This window comes from Otolemur garnettii, unplaced genomic scaffold (assembly GCF_000181295.1).
Source record: "Otolemur garnettii isolate 467f Iridium unplaced genomic scaffold, OtoGar3 scaffold00067, whole genome shotgun sequence".
Lineage (NCBI taxonomy): Eukaryota > Metazoa > Chordata > Mammalia > Primates > Galagidae > Otolemur > Otolemur garnettii.
This window is the reverse complement of record NW_003852462.1, coordinates 7,780,373-7,799,436: the sequence shown is the minus strand read 5'-3', so window position 1 is coordinate 7,799,436 and position 19,064 is coordinate 7,780,373. Positions and strand designations below refer to the sequence as shown.

The window sequence follows — 19,064 nt, the reverse complement described above, 5'->3', positions numbered from 1 at the left end:
GACTTCAGGTGCCCACCACAACACCTGGCTATTTTTTTTTGGTTGTAGTTGTTATTGTTTGGCAGGCCAGGGCCAGATTCGAACCTGCCAGCTCTGGTATATGTGGCTGGTGCCCTAGCTGCTGAGCCACAGGCACCAAGCTGGGAGAGGATATCTTGAGCCCATTAGTTTGAGGTCAGCTTGTGTAACAGAGCAAGACTTCATCTCTAAAAAAATCAAAAGTAAATAAAAAATACAAAGATTAGCAAATGTTCAAATGATAAAAAAGTTAGATGGGGTAGTAGGTTACAGGATCAAACTTTACAACCATTTCATCATTCTCAAGGTAGGACCAAAGCCCAGAAGATGAGATGTCACCTGCAAATTGTGTGCCATCTTGGATCACCTTTTTTTTCTAACTGAATTACATAAATTTAGGTTGGATCTTCAGTAATTCATGAGGAACATATAGGAACTTTAGTTGATCACAGAGTGATATGAATGAACCATCAAGGTGATTTAGCAGCTAAAAGTGTTAGCATACACTTTAGGCTCCATTAAGATTGAAGCATCGTGTTTAGTTTAAAGGAAGCTGTGATCTCCCTAGACTCCATGCTGCAGAAAGTATAGGTAAAGTGAAGCCAAAGAACAGCACAGGTCTTACAAACCCATTGGAAGTAACATTCTGATTGATTCCCCATAGAGATTTGTAAGAGAAAGCGCCAAACCCTAACCACTAGCCCACCAGCGAACTTAAGATTTATAATATTAAATTACAAGTATCAGTTAAGACCCTGGGTTAGGGGCCAGGATTAGTGACTCACACCTGTAATTTAGCACTTACGGAGCTTGAAGTAGAAGAATCACTTAAGCCTTAGGAGTTTGAGGTTGCTGTGAGCTATAATGATGCCACTGTACTCAACCTGGGGCGACAGACCCAAACTCTGTTCAAAGAAAGAAGATCTCAAGTTCTAAAGCCAGGCTGTCCTAGGTTTAAATCCCTGTCCTGCCACTGTTCCCTCTGAGGCTCTGGAAGATTATCATAGCCTCATCAGGCCTGTTTCCTCCTCTGTAAGTTGGTGAGAGCAATACTGTGCACTTCATAGGCTGTGAGGACACAGAATTTGTTGATCCAACATGTAATTATTGAAACCCTTCTGTGTGCTACTAGAGGACAGTGCTGCATGCATAGGAGAGCTTGAGAAGACTTAGTCATTGCTGTCGGTGTCACTCTCACACATTTGTGGTTATAAGTGATCTTTTTTGTCCCTGCAGGAACCTAGTGCTGAAGAAAATGGAAAGGGTCCATTAACAGTTGCACAGAAGAAAGCCCAGAGCATAATGGAGTCCTTTGAAAACCCCTTTAGGATGGTGAGCAATAGTTGTGTGTGCAGAGAGTGTGCAGAGGTGTCTGAAGCTGTCGGGCCTTTTACCTAGAAAAGAGGAGATGAGACTTTGGAGAGAGGAGTTGGGGAGGGGGTGTCATTTGTCCCTGGTGTCCAGGTTAGAAATCTGAGGTGACACCACACCCCCCATCTGAGTGCCTCTGCCCTGTGAGTGTAGATCCTGTCCCCTGCAGCATTTCACAGGGCTGTTTCCTTCCTCCAGTTCCTGCCTTCACGAGGACACTGTGCTCACATCTCTGAGGCAGCAAAGTTCGATCCATCAACGAAAATCTATGAAGTGAGTAGATTTGTCACCTTCTCTAAAAGAGACTTTCTAAGAAAAGGGGACTTCTTAGTTATTTGAACTAGGTGTCTATATTAGACAAGCCCATCTCACCTGAGAACCCCTGAGATTGATGCTAAAGCCCTTTATATCTAAGCACTGTTTCTAGGGAGAGGGGCCAGAACTTCCATCAGATCCTCAGAACTACTCAGAGACCTTTTAAGAAACATTTCTTTCTTTTCGTTTTTTAAATTCAGGTTTAATTTATATGTACTGAAGTATACAAATACTAAATGTATAGCTTGATGCATTTTTTACAGATATATGTTACTTTAAGGCATTTAAAGGTAACAGCTTTAATTTTAAAACATCTGTCTTATATTGTTTGATTTGTTTTTAACAGCATTATGAATAAGAATAAGAACACACCTCCCCTGGATCCCCATGAGGTGTTCCTGGGAGCCAGCGTGTCCATGTCTGTTAACAGCCTCCTTCCTCCCTGCAGGGAGCGGCCGCTCTGCTGACATGGGCGGCCCCGCCCGGCAGCACAGTCCCCTCATTAGGCCAAACCCTGAGAGGCCTGGCCTTGCCGCTGTGGCTTAGCCTGCTGTTTTTAGGGGTGGAGAGTCAGGTGGGGTTTTGCCTTCTCTCCTCATTTCCCCCACTGGTTGTGGCACATTGAACAACTGTGCATCCCTTGCCATGCTGTGGTCAGTGTTATGGAGGTGCGTTCTAATGCCACAGGTCCACGTGGCATCAGAGAAGCACAGCAGACACGCAGAAGCCCTGCCTTGAACCTGCCTCCACCATTTGCTAGCTGTGTCCCCTGGAATAGTTATTTACCCTCCCTGAGCCTGTTTGCTTGTCTCTAAAGAAGTGGTGATGCTGGTGCCTTTGTCTCAGGGTCACAGAAGGGACTGAATAAGACAGTGGATGGGACAGCCTCCAGCCCTGTTCCTGGAGCACATTTGTACTTTGTCATCCTAAATAAGGATTTTATAAATAAAGCCAGCATGAGATTTTGTTTTTTGTGTGCCTAGATTTATGACTAGAACGTGTGTACTTACTAGCTTAGCATGTCCAGTGTCACCTCATTAAAAGTAACCCATACCTAGGTGGCAGAGATTCGGAGTCTGTTATGTTTGTTTTCTTTATAGATCAGCAACCGTTGGAAACTGGCAAGCCAGGTACAGGTACAAAAAGAATCTAAAGAGACTGTCAAGAAGAAGGCAGCCAGACAAACAGGTATATGTCCCACTTGCTCATAAACTCTTGTTATGAACAACCCCTGACAGCAGTCTGTCGATTCAGTCTTTCAGCAGAGTGCCAGATGCTGGAGTGAACAACTCGGGTGCAGACCCCCTGCAGGCCTCACCTGCCTACTCTGCAGAGAGATGTAGGGAGTGCTGGGCTGGAGTGTGGGCCATTTCTTGACAGAGGTTAGGGAAAGCAATCCAGTAAACAGGGCACGGGGCAGAGGCCTATAGCGTTCTAGGAAAGAGTGTTATAGACTAAAGGCACAGTGAATCCACAGGCCCCAGTCAGTAGCTTGCCAGACATGCCCACAGTAGCAAGAGGCCCCTGCAGCTGGGCAGAGTGGGTGAAGATGAGGAAGCAGAGGGGCCCACTGGAGTATTTTGGCTCTTAACTCCAGGAGAATTGGGGAACCTTGAAGGGTCCTGAGCAGAAGAGGCAAAGGAACTGACTTAACCTGTTACCAGGAGCCCTCTGGCTGCTCTGTTAAGGGTAGATTGTAGAGAAAAAAATGGAGCCACCTTAGGAGACGTGCTAGTAGTCCAAGTGAAAGGGGACAGGGACTTGGACCAGTGTGGTGGCAGAGGATGGATGTTGTCAGAACCTGGATGTGGCCTACAGCAGAGCTGACAGTATTTGACAATGAGCTGAGTGTGGCAAGTGGAAGAAAGGAGCGTGGATGCTAGAAGGTTTTGTCTTGAGCAGCTAACTAGAAAGGTGGAGTTGCCATCGGTGCAAGGAAACGACGGAGGACCTGGCTGGAGGGGAAGAGGTTATGGTTATAGTCCTTGACTGTGATGGCTGTGATCCCTGTTAAACAGCCCCAAATTGCCATCAAATAGGCCACAGGACGTTTAGCCTGGGTTTGGGGGAGGTTCTCAGGTGGAGCGTGCAGGAGAGGGTGGGCCTGAGCCCCAAGGCAAGTGGCCTGTAGGGATAGGGATGGGGGGAGGAAGGGTGGGAGGCACAGCTGCACGGGCCAAGTGAGGAAGGTGGGGGGTGAACTCCTGGACTCAGCTCCACAGACAGTTCTCTCTTACGCAGCTACTCAGGAACAGGTGAAGGAAAAGCAGGAAGCCGCAGAGGAGCCAGCTCTCTCCGTCCGACAACAGGTCGCAGTATGTGCTGGCTTTTCTATTTCTAAGAAATAGGGCAACCTGGGGCTTACCCTGTGCTGGACGTGAAGTGCTTTCTCCCCAGCCCGTACTGGCTTGTCCGTTAGGTTTTCTTCGCATCCCCTCGGCAGAGCTAAGTGGCCCCTTCTCTTGGAGGGCATCCCCTATCTGCCACACCACTCAGCAGTGGTGGGAGACAGGGCCTTGCAGCCTGTTTGTCCCTCTGCCCCAGGAAGTGTTCTGTCCCCTCTATCACCCCCAGAGCCCTGTGGAATTCTCAAGGCTGCCTTTTTTTTTTTTTTTGAGACAGTCTCACTTACGTCACCCTTGGTACAGTGCTGTGGTGTCACAGCTCACACAGAAACCTCAAACTTTTGAGCGTAAGCGATTCTCTTGCCTCAGCCTCCCAAGTAATATGCTGCCTTTCTTAAGTGGCCTGATACCATTGTCCACTGAGGAGCCTGCTCCAGTTGGCAGTAAGTGTGATAATCCTTCAAGTTCCAGCCACAGCTCCTCTCCCCACCACTGGACAGGCTCTATGCCATATAGGAAGCTGGATCCCCAGGTCTTCTCGGGAGCCCTGGGAGTCTCTCCTCACCTGTCCCCCTCCCTGCTGCGCAGCTGGAAAGTGCTGCTAAGAAGAGAGAGCGGACGATGAGCGACCCCAGGACCACAGAACAGAAGCAGGAGAAGAAGCGACTCAAAGTTTCCAAGAAGCCTAAGGACTCAGATCTGCCCGAGAAAGATTTTACCCCTTATGACTACAGCCAGTCAGACTTCAAGGCCTTTGCTGGTAAGGAAGTACCAGAGCATGGGGAGGGGGCATCTGGCCATTCTGGGTGGGAGGAAGCCAGAGAATAAAGAAAGCACAGCTTAGCTGCAGAGTAAGCCCTGCCCTAGACAGGCCACCAACAGAAGTGGTCAGAGCCACCGGAGAAACAAAGGGACAGGAATGGATGCCTGCTGGCCGTCACTACCCTCCTCCCCTGGAGTTCACTCTCACAGTAGCCTCTGGTTTAGCAAGGTGACTGTCACTTCCACTGTGATCAGTAACTTTGTCCCTTCTCAGTAACTTGTGCCCCAAAACACACACGTTCATGTCTCTCCCTCCCCTCACTGAAATTTATTTATTGAAAAAACCTGTAGCCCTTAAGCTACATCTCCTGTGGCCCCTTAGGCTGTGAATCCACCTGCTCTGAAGGCGCAGTGAATGGCCTCCCTGACTCTCAAGCAGCTTCTGTAGCAACACGTCCCCTTGGAAGAGAGAGAGAGCAGAGTGTGACAGTGCATACAGTGGTCCCTATGCAGGAACATTGCCTCAGAGCCCAGGTCACTCACATGTCATCTGACATTCAGATCAGAAGGGATTTCCTTGATGTGAGAGTGGCTACTGCATTGGGCACCTGTCCAGAACACCCTGAGACTAGAGTGTGAGAACTAGGCCTAGGTTTCAGGCTGCCCACAGTTACCAGGAGTATAAGATGTTAAGTGGTGTGAGCTGTAAGTTCCTCGGCACCTGCCAATGTGGCACCTGCCATGACCTGTGTGAGTCCGTGTGTATATTAACTCATTTCCATGGTCCTGGCCTCTCTTACCTTGCAGGAAACAGCAAATCCAAACCTTCTTCCCAGTTTGATCCAAATAAGCAGACCCCATCTGGCAAGGTAAGAACTACGCTGGGGGCACCAGCACACCTGTGGGGCTTGTTTTTGACTCTTCCTCTACTGGGAAGATGGGTCCATCTAGAAATTCTTTTCCTTTGCTTATCTTTTTCCTCACCTCATTTCTTCCTAGGTATAGACAATACCCATCAATTATTCTAGCAATTTAAAAAGGCCATAAAAGCTGCTGTGCAATTTTACAGCGTATTAACTCTGTGTTTGCTGCTATGGCAACTATAGCCACAGGACAGAAGCACTCCCTCTGGGGCCTGCACAAGCCTGCATTTGCCCCGTGTGGGTGTTGGGTCGGTGCCAGTCAGACTGAACGTGGCTGCAGTTCAGCCTGTGGAGGCTGAGGCTCATATGGACAGATGCCCTGATCCTTTTGTAGCACATCCTAACAGCCAAATTTTTAGAGACACAGCAATTTCAACTTTAAATGAAACCACGTTCATACCTGTGCTGGAGTCTTTGACCATCTGAGCTCAGGTGTATTTTTCTATATATCTTGTGGTCAAGGTTGTTACTTAGCTTAAATTGTTTCTTATCTTTTCAGAAGTGCATTGCAGCCAAGAAACTTAGACAGTCAGTGGGAAACAAAAGCATGTCCTTTGCAACTGGGAAGTCAGACAGGTATGTGGTTGACAGCCCTTGAGATCCAGGGAGCCCGGAGACGATGCATCTGCCATGCTTGGTACTGTTCTGTGGGAACAGTCTCAGAGTGAGCACCCAGAGGTCTCAACTGAGAAGACTCAGAAAGTCTCCCAAAGCCAGGTCCCTCTCCTTCTTACTCAGAAAACAGAAGAGGGGAAGGGGTTTGTTCTATGCCACACAGCCAGTCACTGCATCCCAGGACTCAAATTCCCCTCATTCTGAGCTCTCTGCTATTATTATATCATTTCCTGGGATCACCTCAAAGCAAATACATACGAAATTTTAGACTAGCCTGTTTCTTAGGAATGAGAAAAAAATCAATAAGCAAATGTGGGTTGTTTTTATTAGAATGTTTCAGTGGTCAGTGCCTGTGGCTCAGTGGGTAGGATGCCAGCCCCATATACTGAGGGTGGCAGGTTCAAACCTGGCCCCGGCCAAACTGCAACAAAATAATAGCGGGCATTGTGGCAGGTGCCTGTAGTCCCAGTTACTTGGGAGGCTGAGGCAACAGAATCACCTAAGTCCAGGAGTTAGAGGTTGCTATGAGCTGTGTTATCCCACAGCACCCTACTGAGGATAATAAAGTGAGACTCTATCTCTACAAAAAAAGAAAAAAGAAATGTCTCAGTTTAAAAGCATGAAATCCTAGTACTTGAGCAGACCCTAAGATCAGGGGACTCACCCCAAGGGCATGCCCCAGTAGGGAACAGGTCTGCCCAGCCAAGCCTGTGGCCACAGAGCACTGCCCCCGGCCACAGTCCTGTCTCCAGGACTGTGGGGGATACATTGCTGCCCAGCTGAGTCTCCCTCAGTGGCACATGATTAAGGTCGCAATGTTTTATAAAATGCTGAGAACAAACATCCAGCCAAATTGGAAAAAGTAACCCTTGTTTTTCTATTGTCTCTGCAGAGGCTTCAGGTACAATTGGCCAAAGAGATAGTGTTGGAAGAAACCTCTGGGACCCCTCAGTGGACTGGAGGCACCAAATGGAGGTGCTGGTTTTGTACAGACCTATTTTTAAACCATTAAAAATAATTCTTACTGGGAGAAAGCTGGTTCCTTACTTTTCTTTTGCTGCCACTACATTTCTGGTGGGAGGACAGACCCTGTCCTGTCCTGATTACCATCCTCAGCTATCTGCGGACAAAGGTAAGCATGACCTTGGAGGTTACTGTAAGTTCTAGAGAGATCCAGAACCACTTCTGAAGAAGACTGCGGAAGGACCTTTTGTAACCCAGACAGGGGCTGCATCTGTGAGCCACAGGGCATGTGCTTGTCTGACTGCGTCTTAAGAGAGGTCTGTGGGCATTTTACCACCTTCACAGGCCTTCAGGTAACATGAGGTAAGCCAAATGGTAAGAAATATTGTTGAGGGCTCGGCGCCTGTGGCTCAAGTGGCTAAGGTGCCAGCCACATACACCTGAGGTGGCGGGTTCAAATCCAGCCCCAGCCCACCAAACAGTGATGGCTGCAACCAAAAAATAGCCGGGCATTGTGGTGGGCACCTGTGGTCCCAGCTATTTGGGAGGCGGAGGCAGGAGAATTGCTTAAGCCCAAGAGTTTGAGGTTGCTGTGAGCTGTAACACCATGGCACTCTTACCAAGGGCAACATAAGTAAAACTCTGTCTCAAAAAAAAAAACATGACAGGAAAGCCAAACTACCAGGGATTTACTAAGAGAGATGTTTCTCTTTGTTCTGTAAATGTCGTTGGTCCAGATCTAGTATGGCCACTTGAGATCTCAGACACAGGTTCATACCTTGTTATTTTACCATCTTCAATTCAAACACAGGTCTTACGCTTCATGGTCCACAGTGACTGCTCTAGTTCCAGCCATTCTCATTCCAGTCAGCTGAAAGAGAAAAAAACATGCAATCTCTCTTTCTCTCTTTTTTTATTGAGACAGAGTGTCACCCTATTCTCCAGGCTAGAGTGCCATGGCGTGAACCTAGCTCACAGCAACCTCAAACTCCTGGGTTCAAGTGATCCTCCTGCCTTGACCTCCCATAGTGCTAGGATTGCAGATGTAAGTCACCCTGCCCGGCCCCAATCTCTTATTTATTTATTTACATTATTTTTTTTTTTTTTTTTGAGACAGAGTCTCACTCTGTTGCCATAAGCTAGAGTGCTATGGCATCAGCCTAGTTTCAGCAACCTCAAACTCTTGGGCTCAAGCTATCCTCTTGCCTTAGGTTCCTTAGTAGCTAGGACTATAGGCACCCGCCACAACCCCCAGCTATTTTTTAGAGATAAGGTCTTGCTCTTGCTCAGGTTGGTCTTGAACTCCTGAGCTCAAGCAATCCACCTATGTTGGCCTCCCAGAGTCCTTGGTAGAGTGCTGTGGTGTCACAGCTCACAGCAACCTCCACCTCTTGGGCTTAAATGATTCTCTTGCCTCACACTCCCAAGTAGCTGGGACTACAGGCACCATCACAACACCTGACTAGTTTTTCTTTTTCTTTCTTTCTTTTCTTTTTTTTCTTTTTTTCTATTTTTTAGTTAGAGACAGGGTCTTGCTCTTACTCAGGCTGGTCTTAAATTCCTGAGCTCAGGCATTCCACCTGCCTTGATCTCCCAGAGTGCTAGTATTACAGCCATGAGCCACAGCGCCTGGCCCTATCTCTCTTTTAAAAGGATACTGCCCATTTCTACTTCCCACTGGTCTGAACTTTGTCACATGATCACAGCAAAGGGTAATGGGAAATACTATTTTGGTCTTCTATGTATCCAACTGAAAATAACAGGGTTCCATTATAGAATTTTGTAAGAATGGACATTGAGTGACAAGTAGCAATCACTGACAAAGAGTGGCAGTCTCTGCTATAAAAAATGGACAAAGATGGAACATTTCTTAAAGTGAGACATTATTTTCCACTGAGGATGGTCTGAGAGGCTTTAGGAATGGGGCATTTAGGCTGGACCTTAAAGAGGAAGGAGAGGAGTCTGGAGAGCTCTGTATCCTCGTGCTCCTTCAGAGCCCAGCGGGAGCTTGTCCAAAAGAAACTGGGACCACCATGACCACCCAGAAGCCTGGACTTGGTGCTCACCCAGCTCTCCAGGTGATCCTGCCTGCTGTGGTTTGAGACCACATGGTTAGCTAAGGCCTCAGGCCCCAAACCTGGCTGAACAGGCATAGCAGGTCACTGCTGGTCAGGTGAGTGAGAACAGTCTCCCAGAGAGTTAAAATGGTTCCTCGTCGGGTTTTCCTTACTAATTCTTTCTTACAATGTTTTTCTGTTTGTTTCTTAAAAATGAGGACCACAAACAGTAGGAGTTTGAGGTCTTTGTAAATGTCACTTCTTACAAATAAAAAGTTGGCAACCCAGCGGTACCTGTGGCTCAAAGGAGTAGGGCACCGGCCCCATATGCCGGAGGTGGTAGGTTCAAACCCAGCCCTGGCCAAAAACTGCAAAAAAAATAAAATAAAGTTGGCAACCCAACATTTATTCCTAGATGTTTTCACATTATATAGGCCCATGGAACCCGGAGTCCAGGGCCACTGGGCCAACGGGTAAAGATGACAGCCTCAGGGAGTTCAGAGAAGGGCAGGGGCTCAAGTCACTCTCGGAGCACATGTGCAGGGGTTTGAAAGCCAACCAGTCAGGCACTGAAGTTTGGAGTGCTGTGGCTGGGCCTGTACTCCAGAAGAGGGGAAAGGAATCTGGCAGGGCTGGCAGGGTCAGAGGCAGAGAATGTGAGCAGAAGGGCTCTCTGCTCCAGAAGGCATGCTGCTGTTCACGGTGCCTTAGGCAGCTTGCCATAGCATCTTCAACCAGGCACCGCCACTTAATGGCCACATTTGTTTCCACTCAACCACAGCTGCCTCCCTGATGAAACACAGTGCTTCAAAAAGGACTCTCAAGTGCTAACTGCCTAGGAAGTGTGTCTGAACAGGGACAAATAACCATGTGGCAACCCCATTTAAACCATTGCTTTAGACAGCAGCCATTGGCTCACCTCCTTACTCTCTCTTCTTCCTCTTATATATATAATTTGTATTTTTTGTTTGTTTTTTGAGACAGTCTCACTTTGTCAACCTCGGTAGAGTGCTGTGGCATCACAGCTCACAGCAACCTCAAACTCTTGGGCTCAAGTGATTCTCTTGCCTCAGCCTCCTGAGTAGCTGGGACTACAGGCACCTGCCACACAGCTACTTTTTAGAGATGCGGTCTCACTGTGGCTCCGGTTGATCTTGAACCTGTAAGCTCAGGCAATCCACCCACCTCAGCCTCCCAAGTGCTAGGAATCCAGGCATGAGCAACCTCACGCAGACTTCTTTTTATAAAATATCAACACTTTTAGGAGATTGGGGGTGCCAGCCCCCCAGGTAGTAGTGCTGTACATCTGAATGTTAAATGCACATTGGGCTGGATTTAGGGAAACAGTCTGTGCTATAACGTAGTTTTGTCCATTTGGGGTTTTAGTATCCATTATGGTTTTAACTGGGCTATGAAGTAATGGCTTCTTCTGGCAAAATCAGTTTTTCCTCCTGTGACCTGAATGAAACAGGTCACAAGGAGGATATTTCTGAGCTCATGTCACTCAGGTGACATTTCTGAGCTCATGGAATTTTTAACTAGTGTGTTCAAGGTCTTTGTTTTCTGTGCACTTGGAAGGTTCAAGCAACTCCTATACATTCCATCCCTTGGCTTCACCTCTTTTATAGGAGAGCAAAGGATGTCATTATGGGCCTCCTCACTTGAGGCACACATGCTGGAGCAGTTTGGTTCAAGTCATAGGAGACATGGGATGGACTTGATCCTCCACTTTCCTATCATGCTGTGCTCTGGAATGCCAGGGCCCCAGTGGAGGGTCACTGTGCTCCACCTAGAATAAAACCAAGATCCACAAGGCACCAGCCCTTATCTGGGCCTGCCTCCTACAGGCACCATCCCTAGCCTGGGGGAGCTTATATTCTGGCTCAGGAAATGCAGACAAGTCAGCAAATAGCACCCAGAGACAGAAATGTCTTGGAGGAAGTTTAGGCTGTTAGATGAACACGTTGAGCCAAGTACAGAGCTGGACCCAATAAAACCTGTAGTAATTGGACATACTGAATGACTGCATCTGGTGTGTAATCACCTTTTGTTAATAATCTGGGGTGATAGAACACACCTGTGAGAACTGTCACCTGGCAGTTCTTTAACCCCTGGGCATATCTCCCTTTCTAAAGGAGCTTAAGGTCAATCAAGGCATGTGGATGCCCCACGTCCTGAGGCTTGGTCTCTTTGATAAACATCATGTTACTCAGCTTAAGAGAGAGGGAACATGCTCCCCACCGCCAGGTGGAGAGTGCAAAACGTCAATCAAAAAACATCCCTGACATAATGTCACGGGTAGCTTATACCGGTTTCATCTTCTTTCCTTGGCATTCAAACTGGGAGTAGAGCAATTAGCATTTAATATTTGGTAATTAGCATGCTTAATGTGATTCAGAGAAGTTCCTTGACATTTCCATAAAAACAGCACATTCCCGCTTACTCTTCCAGGAGCGAGACCCAGTTTGTCAAGAAAATCTGCGTGCCAGTCTTTTCTGGTGCTGAATATGCATGTGTTGGGCCTCTTCCTGGACGGTGCTGGTAAATTTAGAAAAGCACTTCTCTCTCTTATTCGCCAGCCATAGCTCATAGCTCTGGGAACCGGCTAAATCTAGCTTGTTAAATCGCGGGCAGTGATGACCCTTTTAAGTGAAAATCCTCAGTGTGTCCCGACGAGCCACACAATCTGTCCAACAGGGAGCCAAATTGTGGACGCTGGGAGGGATACATTCTCTAGCTCCACCCAACAACGTAACCCCTTGCCCTACAATGTAGCTACCCGCTCCTAGTTCTCCAGCCTAAAGGCTTAAATCCCGGTCCTCACGTCGCAGCACCGCAACAGTGTGCGCCCAGCCTGAGTCGCGCGGCCTTGGGTGCCCCCAAACCACGGGGAGAGGACAGGAGCCGGAGCGCACAGCCTCAGCAGGCCCAGGGCCGTAGGAGAGACCAGGACCTCATACGCTGGCCCGCCCCTCGGCCCGGGAACCCGCCCCTTGGCCCCGGCCCGGCCTCCCGGCCCCAGCCCCACGTGGCTCCGGAGCGAACCGCACTACCCTGCTGCCGCCGACGGACAGGGCGCCCCGGCCACTGGGCGCCACGAAGCGGGCCGGCGGCCAATGAGCGCCCGGCATGGCCGCGCTGCCATTGGCGGGGGTTTGCCCCGCCCCCTCCAGCAGGCCCCGCCTGCGGCCGGGATTAGGTTGCGGCGCGGGCGGCGGGCGGAGCTGGTCCCGTTGTGCTGCGGCTCCGCGCGGCCTGCAGTCCCGGGCCCGCGTTCCGCGCCCAGCGCCGCCCGCCCGCCCGCCATGGAGTCCGGCCCCGACGGCCCTGACCCCTCTGGCCCCGCCACCATCCGCGAGGGCTGGTTCCGTGAGACGTGCAGCCTGTGGCCCGGCCAGGCCTTGTCGCTGCAGGTAGAGCAGCTTCTCCACCATCAGCGCTCGCGGTACCAGGATATCCTCGTCTTCCGCAGGTACCACCGCCCCCGTCTTCCTCGGCACTACGTCCACTGCCCACCCGGCAGGGTCCTTCCCAGCAGGGACCCCAGCCGGCCCCCGCCCTGCCCTAATTCTGGCCCAGACCACCCTCTTTTCGGTCTGGCCCATGTCCTGCCTCCCGGCGCCCCTCTGAGCCGCTGCTCCCCCCGCGAAACTGTCAGAAGTTCTTGGGAAGTAGGCCGGTGCCCTCCTGCGGGCCTTCTCCACCCTGCATCCCGGCTCCCTCGGCCGGGGGCTGGCGCTTCGGGCGGCCTCTAAGAGAGAGGAAGCTGGAGTCTGCACCGAGCTCCACGTGTCAGTCCCGGGACACGTCAGAACCAGAGGAGACCCCGAGTCCAGCCCCCACCCAGCGAGCCTGCCCGCCATCCTCGCCACGTGTCACCGTTGCTTCTCACTCTAGGACCCCCGGCGGGGTGTGGGAGGTTCTCCTCACCAGGGGCGGGTTGGGGCACGTTCCCTCCACCCCAGAGAACCCAAGTTCCCGACTGTCACCCCGCCTGCAGTAAGACCTACGGCAACGTGCTGGTGCTGGATGGCGTCATCCAGTGCACGGAGAGGGACGAGTTTTCCTACCAGGAGATGATAGCCAACCTGCCTCTCTGCAGCCACCCCAGCCCCCGAAAGGTACCCGGTCTCACATCCCTGTCAGAGCTCAGTTCTGAGCTGTGTCCCAAGACCCAGGTGTGCCCTGGGCTCAGCCAGATGCTGCCGAAAGGATTGTCAGAGCAAGTGCTGGGAAGGACAGGGGGAGTCTGTAGGAGACCAGAGTGGGAACCCCCTCACTGACATGCTCTGTCCTGAGGGCTTCTAGGAAGAGGGACACCTGGGGCTGGGAGAGAATGAAGTGAGGTTTGCAGGTGCTTCTGTGTGAGTGCCTGGGCTCAGCCCACCTGGGCTCCTTGACTGCTGTCCTGTTCCAGGTGCTGATCATCGGGGGTGGTGATGGAGGTGTCCTTCGGGAAGTGGTGAAGCACCCCTCTGTGGAGTCGGTGGTCCAGTGTGAGATTGATGAGGTGAGTTCCTGCACAGGGGAGGCAGGCCTGGTCTGAGGGCTGGCTCTGCCTCCCTGGCCCGTTGTGCCCTGAACTGGCTGCACACCCTTGGGCCAGGCACTTAACAAGTCTGGGCCTGTTTCCTCATCTGGAAAACAGATGATGGGAGGGGTCCATAGGAAAACTGGGTAGCAAAGGGCCTGGCACATAGTGAGGGCATGTTCAACAGTAGTTCTTAGTATGAAAGCTAATTTTTAAGTCCCAGGCTAGAACTCAGGGACATCTCAGCTGCATCCACCCTTTGCACTCAGCACGTTTTTAGTTGGCATCTACTCTCTGCCAGGTATTGCTTCAGGTGCTGGGGTCCAGTGGTGGACAAGCTGGTCCCTGTCCCCCTCAGAGCTGATGTTATAGTTAGAGGTGACATCAAAGTGTGATCTGATAAAGGCGAGACAGGGTGGGGGACACTGGAGGAGGTGGAGTGCCTCCCAAGCCTGGAGGGTGATCACAAGGCAAGCCTTCAGGAGATTGCTGGCATTTGAGCAGAGGCTTCTGGAAGCAGGTGGCTGTGTGGAGGCAGGAGAAGCTTCTCCTGGCCAGAGGTTGGACTTGCATCCTTCTGAAAGAGGGAACAGCAAGAAAGCCACTTAGATGGGGGTGATTTGGTTTGGGGGGGAGGGAACAGGATGGTAGGAGATGAAGTACCAGGGTTCTCCCCATTTATTGGGGTTCCAAAAAAGGGAAGGGCTTGCCCAAGCTGATTGGGCTGTAGTGTCACTGAGGGAGTTCCACATGGCTGTGTCCAGCTCTAGAACTCCCCCACCTTCAACCTGGTCCTTCTTGTCCCTTCCAGGATGTCATCCAAGTCTCTAAGAAGTTCCTGCCTGGCATGGCCATTGGCTACTCCAGTTCAAAGCTGACGCTCCATGTAGGTGATGGTTTTGAGTTCATGAAACAGAATCAGGATGCCTTTGATGTTATCATCACTGACTCCTCGGACCCCATGGGTAAGCAAAGGGTGGAGCACCAGCGCCCTCTGGAGGCCAGCCTCCCCCAGGCCTATTTTCCAGGGTAGAGGACAGCACCCCTCAAAGAATAAAAGATGAAAATATCAGAGCTGTACATTCCCCTGAAGGAAAAGTTTTTACCTCTCCCCTCAATCCTGGCTCAAGACATTAGGATGAAGCCAGGTTACTTCCCAAAGTTCATAAGCTGGACACCTGTGTGGTGGGATCACATTGGCCCTTGATGTTTCAGCCAGGTTGTATTCATTGTTCCTCTGTCCCTCGTTCCCTGCAGGCCCTGCTGAAAGCCTCTTTAAGGAGTCATATTACCAGCTCATGAAGACAGCCCTCAAGGAGGATGGCATTCTCTGTTGCCAGGGTGAGCTACTGAATGGCATTGGGGGTGGGAGGAATACAGGGTGTTGCCAGCCCTGACCGATGCTCACGCTACCCCGACTCCCCTCCCACCACCAGGTGAGTGCCAGTGGCTGCACCTGGACCTCATCAAGGAGATGCGCCAGTTCTGCAAGTCCCTCTTCCCAGTGGTGGCCTACGCGTACTGCACCATCCCCACCTACCCCAGCGGCCAGATTGGCTTCATGCTGTGCAGCAAAAACCCAGTGAGCTAGGGGCTGCCAGTGGGAGATGGGGGGACAGGCAGGACATGGTGAGCCCTCCCCTGATACACTTCTGTCCTTGGTCCCCAGAACACCAACTTCCGGGAGCCAGTGCAACAGCTGACACAGAAGCAGGTGGAAAAGATGCAACTGAAATACTACAACTCAGATGTGCACCGGGCAGCCTTTGTACTGCCCGAGTTTGCCCGAAAGGTGAGTGGCTGCCAGAGTGGGCAGTGGGGCCCAGGCCCCCAAGAGAGCATCCTTCTGACTGGCCTCCTATCCCACCAGGCCCTGAATGATGTGAGCTGAGCCTAGGACCACCCAGGACCTGGAACCAGGGAGCCTCCAGGGTGCCTGGGCCCTCCAGCCCCAGACCAGACCTGCCAGCTACCACCCACCAACCAAGTGTTACAGGCCCCAGGATGCTGGGCGGACTGTGTGTCTCTCTGGGGCATCCAGCCTCCATGCCTATACCAGCTGTGTACAGCACCTCTCTCTGCCTTTGTTCCCCTTCATTCACCAAACACGTGTATTTATAACAAAGTTCAGAATCCTGTGTTCCCTGACCTTGACTGGGCCCACACAGAGGCCACATCAGCCATCTGGTTCTCTTGGGTATAGTCTGCATGGGCCCTGGTATCTGGCCTACAAGTGTCTACTGAGAGGCTAAACTATGGCAGGGCCCTTCCTGTGTAGCCTTGGGCTCACTTCTTGACCTGTGGCACAGAGGGACATGGCAGTCATCAAACTGGACCCAAATCTGTCCAGGGAAGCTAGTCATTCCTTTACCAAGCCCCTCCCAAGGCCACAGTGAAAGCCCCTACCCAGGGTCAGGGATGGGGGTTGTAAAGATCAGAACGAGGCTGCCCCAGAGTGTCCTGAGAAAACTGGGCCACTAACAAGATCGTCTGATCCCACCCAGGTATTCTAGGGTGGGTGCTGGGAGGAGACCACAGAAGGTCAGGATGAGGAGTTGAACCCTGGTCCAGGTGACAGAGTGCCCTGACTCCTCAGCGTTAAGAGCTGGTTCACATCTTGCCTGTCGATTCATGGGTACCCTCGCGCAAATTCCTAGCAACGCCCTCCCCATGTGGAACAGGCTGAGAATGCAGGTTGGGTGGCCACTCTGTGGACACAGTGCTGTCCCCTCTCCAAGGTGCTGAACCTCCAGTTTCTGGTTCTCCAGGCACTCGGGGTCATGGAAGACCCACTACCAGGACCTGGTTTAGGGAAGGGGTAGTCTCCAGCCCACTCCCACCTTGCAGGGGGGTGGCAGACAAAGGACCTGTCTGGAAAAGCTGCCGTTGTCAGCTCCTTTCCACCCTGAGCAGGGCTGAGCCAAGAATGAGTTAACTTGGGAGTGAGAGCCCTGGCTCAGCTAAGAATGAGCCTCAGGTGTCTGGAATAATGGGGGAGGAGGGGAGCAAGGTCCAGCTTTTTCACCAACTCTCCCTCCCACCTAGCCCACCCCACCCCACGAGTATATTCAGGCCTTTGACTCTGCAGATCTGACCTCTGGCTGACCTCCATTATTCCCCTAACCCTGGGGCACTTTACAGTGGGCTGGAGCGCTGGCATCTGCTACGAGGTTTCCCCACTTGCAGGGAGGCCTGAGTAGAACCAGTGGTGGCCAAAGGAGGCCTAGCAGGGCCGTGCACTCGCTCTGTGGAGGAATCAGGCATCCTAATCTTCACAACCGCCTGTGAGGAAGGGACATTACCACAAAACTGACCTGCAGCCAGGGCCACTACTCACCCCAGCCTGGGCCCGGCAGCCTCTACGGTTCAGCTCTGACACCCTAGGCAGGGACAACCTCTCCAAACAACTGTCACCAGCCCAGAGCAGGTCCATCCTGAGAGGAACTGTAGTGCCAATGGTTGAGGCCAAAAAGTTCACACTGGATTTGGATAAACCGGAAAAGAATGAAGGAGCCAAAGGCCGTTGTGACATGCCCTTTATTTAACTCATGGTGGCCAGCAAGAAGGCATGGGGACAGCTGCCCTCGTTTAGTTTGTAGGGGCAGGTGAGCTAGCATACGAAGCTTTCCCCACAGGTGGAAAGCCTTGGCTGTCCGTAGTAGCCAGAACAACAGTGGCTCCGAATTAAACACTAATGATGGCTAACTTAGGAACACACGGCACCTGCTGGCTTAATCATACTTAAAACAATCAGGCACCTCTTGTCCTTCAGAAGAGAAAACCTAATTTTAACATATCTTCCCCACAGGGACCCAGGCAGGCAGGGTGCTGGCAGAAAAGTGGGAACCACCCCATGACCCCTAAGTCTGAGGGCCTTTCCTCAGGAGGTCAGGAGCCTGATCTAATAGTAAGTCTCAACTTGGCCTCCTGTCAGTCTATGACCTGGAGCCACTCAGCTCCCATCCACACTGTAAGACGGTGGCCAGAGCTTGCCTGTTATACAGCTTCAATTAGAAGCACGTGTGATGTGGATAATCAGGATCACCTGTTAGGGCCACGCAAGCAGGGAGTGAGTGCCCTGGTTGCAGAAACAGCTGGAGGCCATTTGTGATCCTGAGTGTGGTGACCTGGAGGTTGAAGTTGCCTGCAGCTACTGTCATGCACAATGCCTGCACCCCTCAAAGGGATGAGCCCTGAGCCCCATATCTGGCTGGTCTACTGAGGAAGAAGCAGCTTTTAAGGACATGACCTGAGTCCCCTCCAGTCCCAGAAACCTTGGAGAGGGCTATGAACAGGCCCCATTTATGGCACAGGGAATAAAATCTATCTAAGTTTTTTTTTTTTCCATTTCATGTATTTATCAAAACTCCTGATGCTCCTGGTTTCAGGATTTATAATTCCATGGGTCTTGTTAGGAGAGAAATAGTAGTCCTCACCTTTTCCTCTTACAGCTAATTATCTTCCGAAGTATAGTAAATATATTTGGTGTCTGTCCCTAGTTTCTGTCACATTCCTAAAACCCCTGGCATTTCCTGATTGGTAGGACTGCCTTTTGTCATTCCTAAGGAGCTCCTTTCCAGAACACCCGGGTTTATGCTAATGAGGTGATTAGGGAAGGATTATAGGGTCTGGTCCCTAGACACCCTCGGGATGGAGCCAGTCACCAGAAAGACTTTCAGCCCCAGCCTGACCTCCAGAAAAGGGGGTGAGACAAATCTCTGTGAAAACAACGGAACAATGAGATTATGGATGAGTTCTAGGTTCCCAAGGGCAATGCCCCAGAGAGGACGTGGGAGCTCCACGTCCCTTCCCGCTATTTGTCTGTACCTCTTGTTGTCCCCTTTATAATAAATTAGTCGATATAAGCGTTTCCCTGAGTTCTGTGAGCCACCCTGACAGAATAGTCAAGCCCAAAAAGAGGGTAGTGGGAACCCTGATTTGCAACAGGTCGTCAGCAGTATAGGTGACAATCCGCTGCCCGATTGGCGGTCTGGGGAGCGGAGCTCTGACTCCTGTGGCTCTGACTCCACCTCCAGGTATGGAGTGTCAGGACTGAATTGAGTTAGAGGACACCCAGTTGGTGTGGCATGAATTGCTTGGTGGGGGCGGGGGGAACACTCCCATATAGGTGGTTACAGAAGTGTTCTGTGCGTGTGCAAGTGTA

General features: G+C 51.1%; 2 protein-coding genes across 2 annotated transcripts in view; both read left to right on the top strand.

Annotated features, from left to right (window-relative positions):
• The window catches only part of EXOSC10 (exosome component 10), a 30,163-nt gene extending 22,787 nt beyond the window's left edge, over positions 1–7,376 (top strand). The window contains exons 16-23 of the mRNA XM_012807251.2: positions 1,255–1,350; positions 1,588–1,662; positions 2,805–2,892; positions 3,946–4,019; positions 4,638–4,809; positions 5,619–5,680; positions 6,234–6,310; positions 7,242–7,376. Coding sequence (XP_012662705.1) covers positions 1,255–1,350; positions 1,588–1,662; positions 2,805–2,892; positions 3,946–4,019; positions 4,638–4,809; positions 5,619–5,680; positions 6,234–6,310; positions 7,242–7,272 — 675 coding nt within the window. The 3' untranslated portion in view covers positions 7,273–7,376. The remainder of the gene's footprint in view (positions 1–1,254; positions 1,351–1,587; positions 1,663–2,804; positions 2,893–3,945; positions 4,020–4,637; positions 4,810–5,618; positions 5,681–6,233; positions 6,311–7,241) is intronic.
• Positions 7,377–12,547: 5,171 nt separating this feature from the next.
• On the top strand, positions 12,548–16,025 carry SRM (spermidine synthase). The gene is made up of 8 exons (XM_003793267.3): positions 12,548–12,841; positions 13,370–13,490; positions 13,787–13,879; positions 14,712–14,865; positions 15,158–15,241; positions 15,337–15,482; positions 15,570–15,692; positions 15,771–16,025. Exons 1-8 carry the CDS (start codon positions 12,675–12,677, stop codon positions 15,789–15,791), a joined length of 909 nt encoding a protein of 302 aa, XP_003793315.1. The 5' UTR covers positions 12,548–12,674; the 3' UTR covers positions 15,792–16,025.
• Positions 16,026–19,064: the final 3,039 nt, after the last annotated feature.

Coding starts and splice junctions, on each gene's coding strand:
- SRM (XM_003793267.3), top strand. CDS start 12,675: ATGGAGTCCGGCCCCGACGGCCCTGACCCCTCTGGCCCCGCCACCATC. Junction 15,242..15,336: donor TGGCATTCTCTGTTGCCAGG/GTGAGCTACTGA, acceptor TCCCACCACCAG/GTGAGTGCCAGTGGCTGCAC. Junction 15,693..15,770: donor TGCCCGAGTTTGCCCGAAAG/GTGAGTGGCTGC, acceptor CTATCCCACCAG/GCCCTGAATGATGTGAGCTG.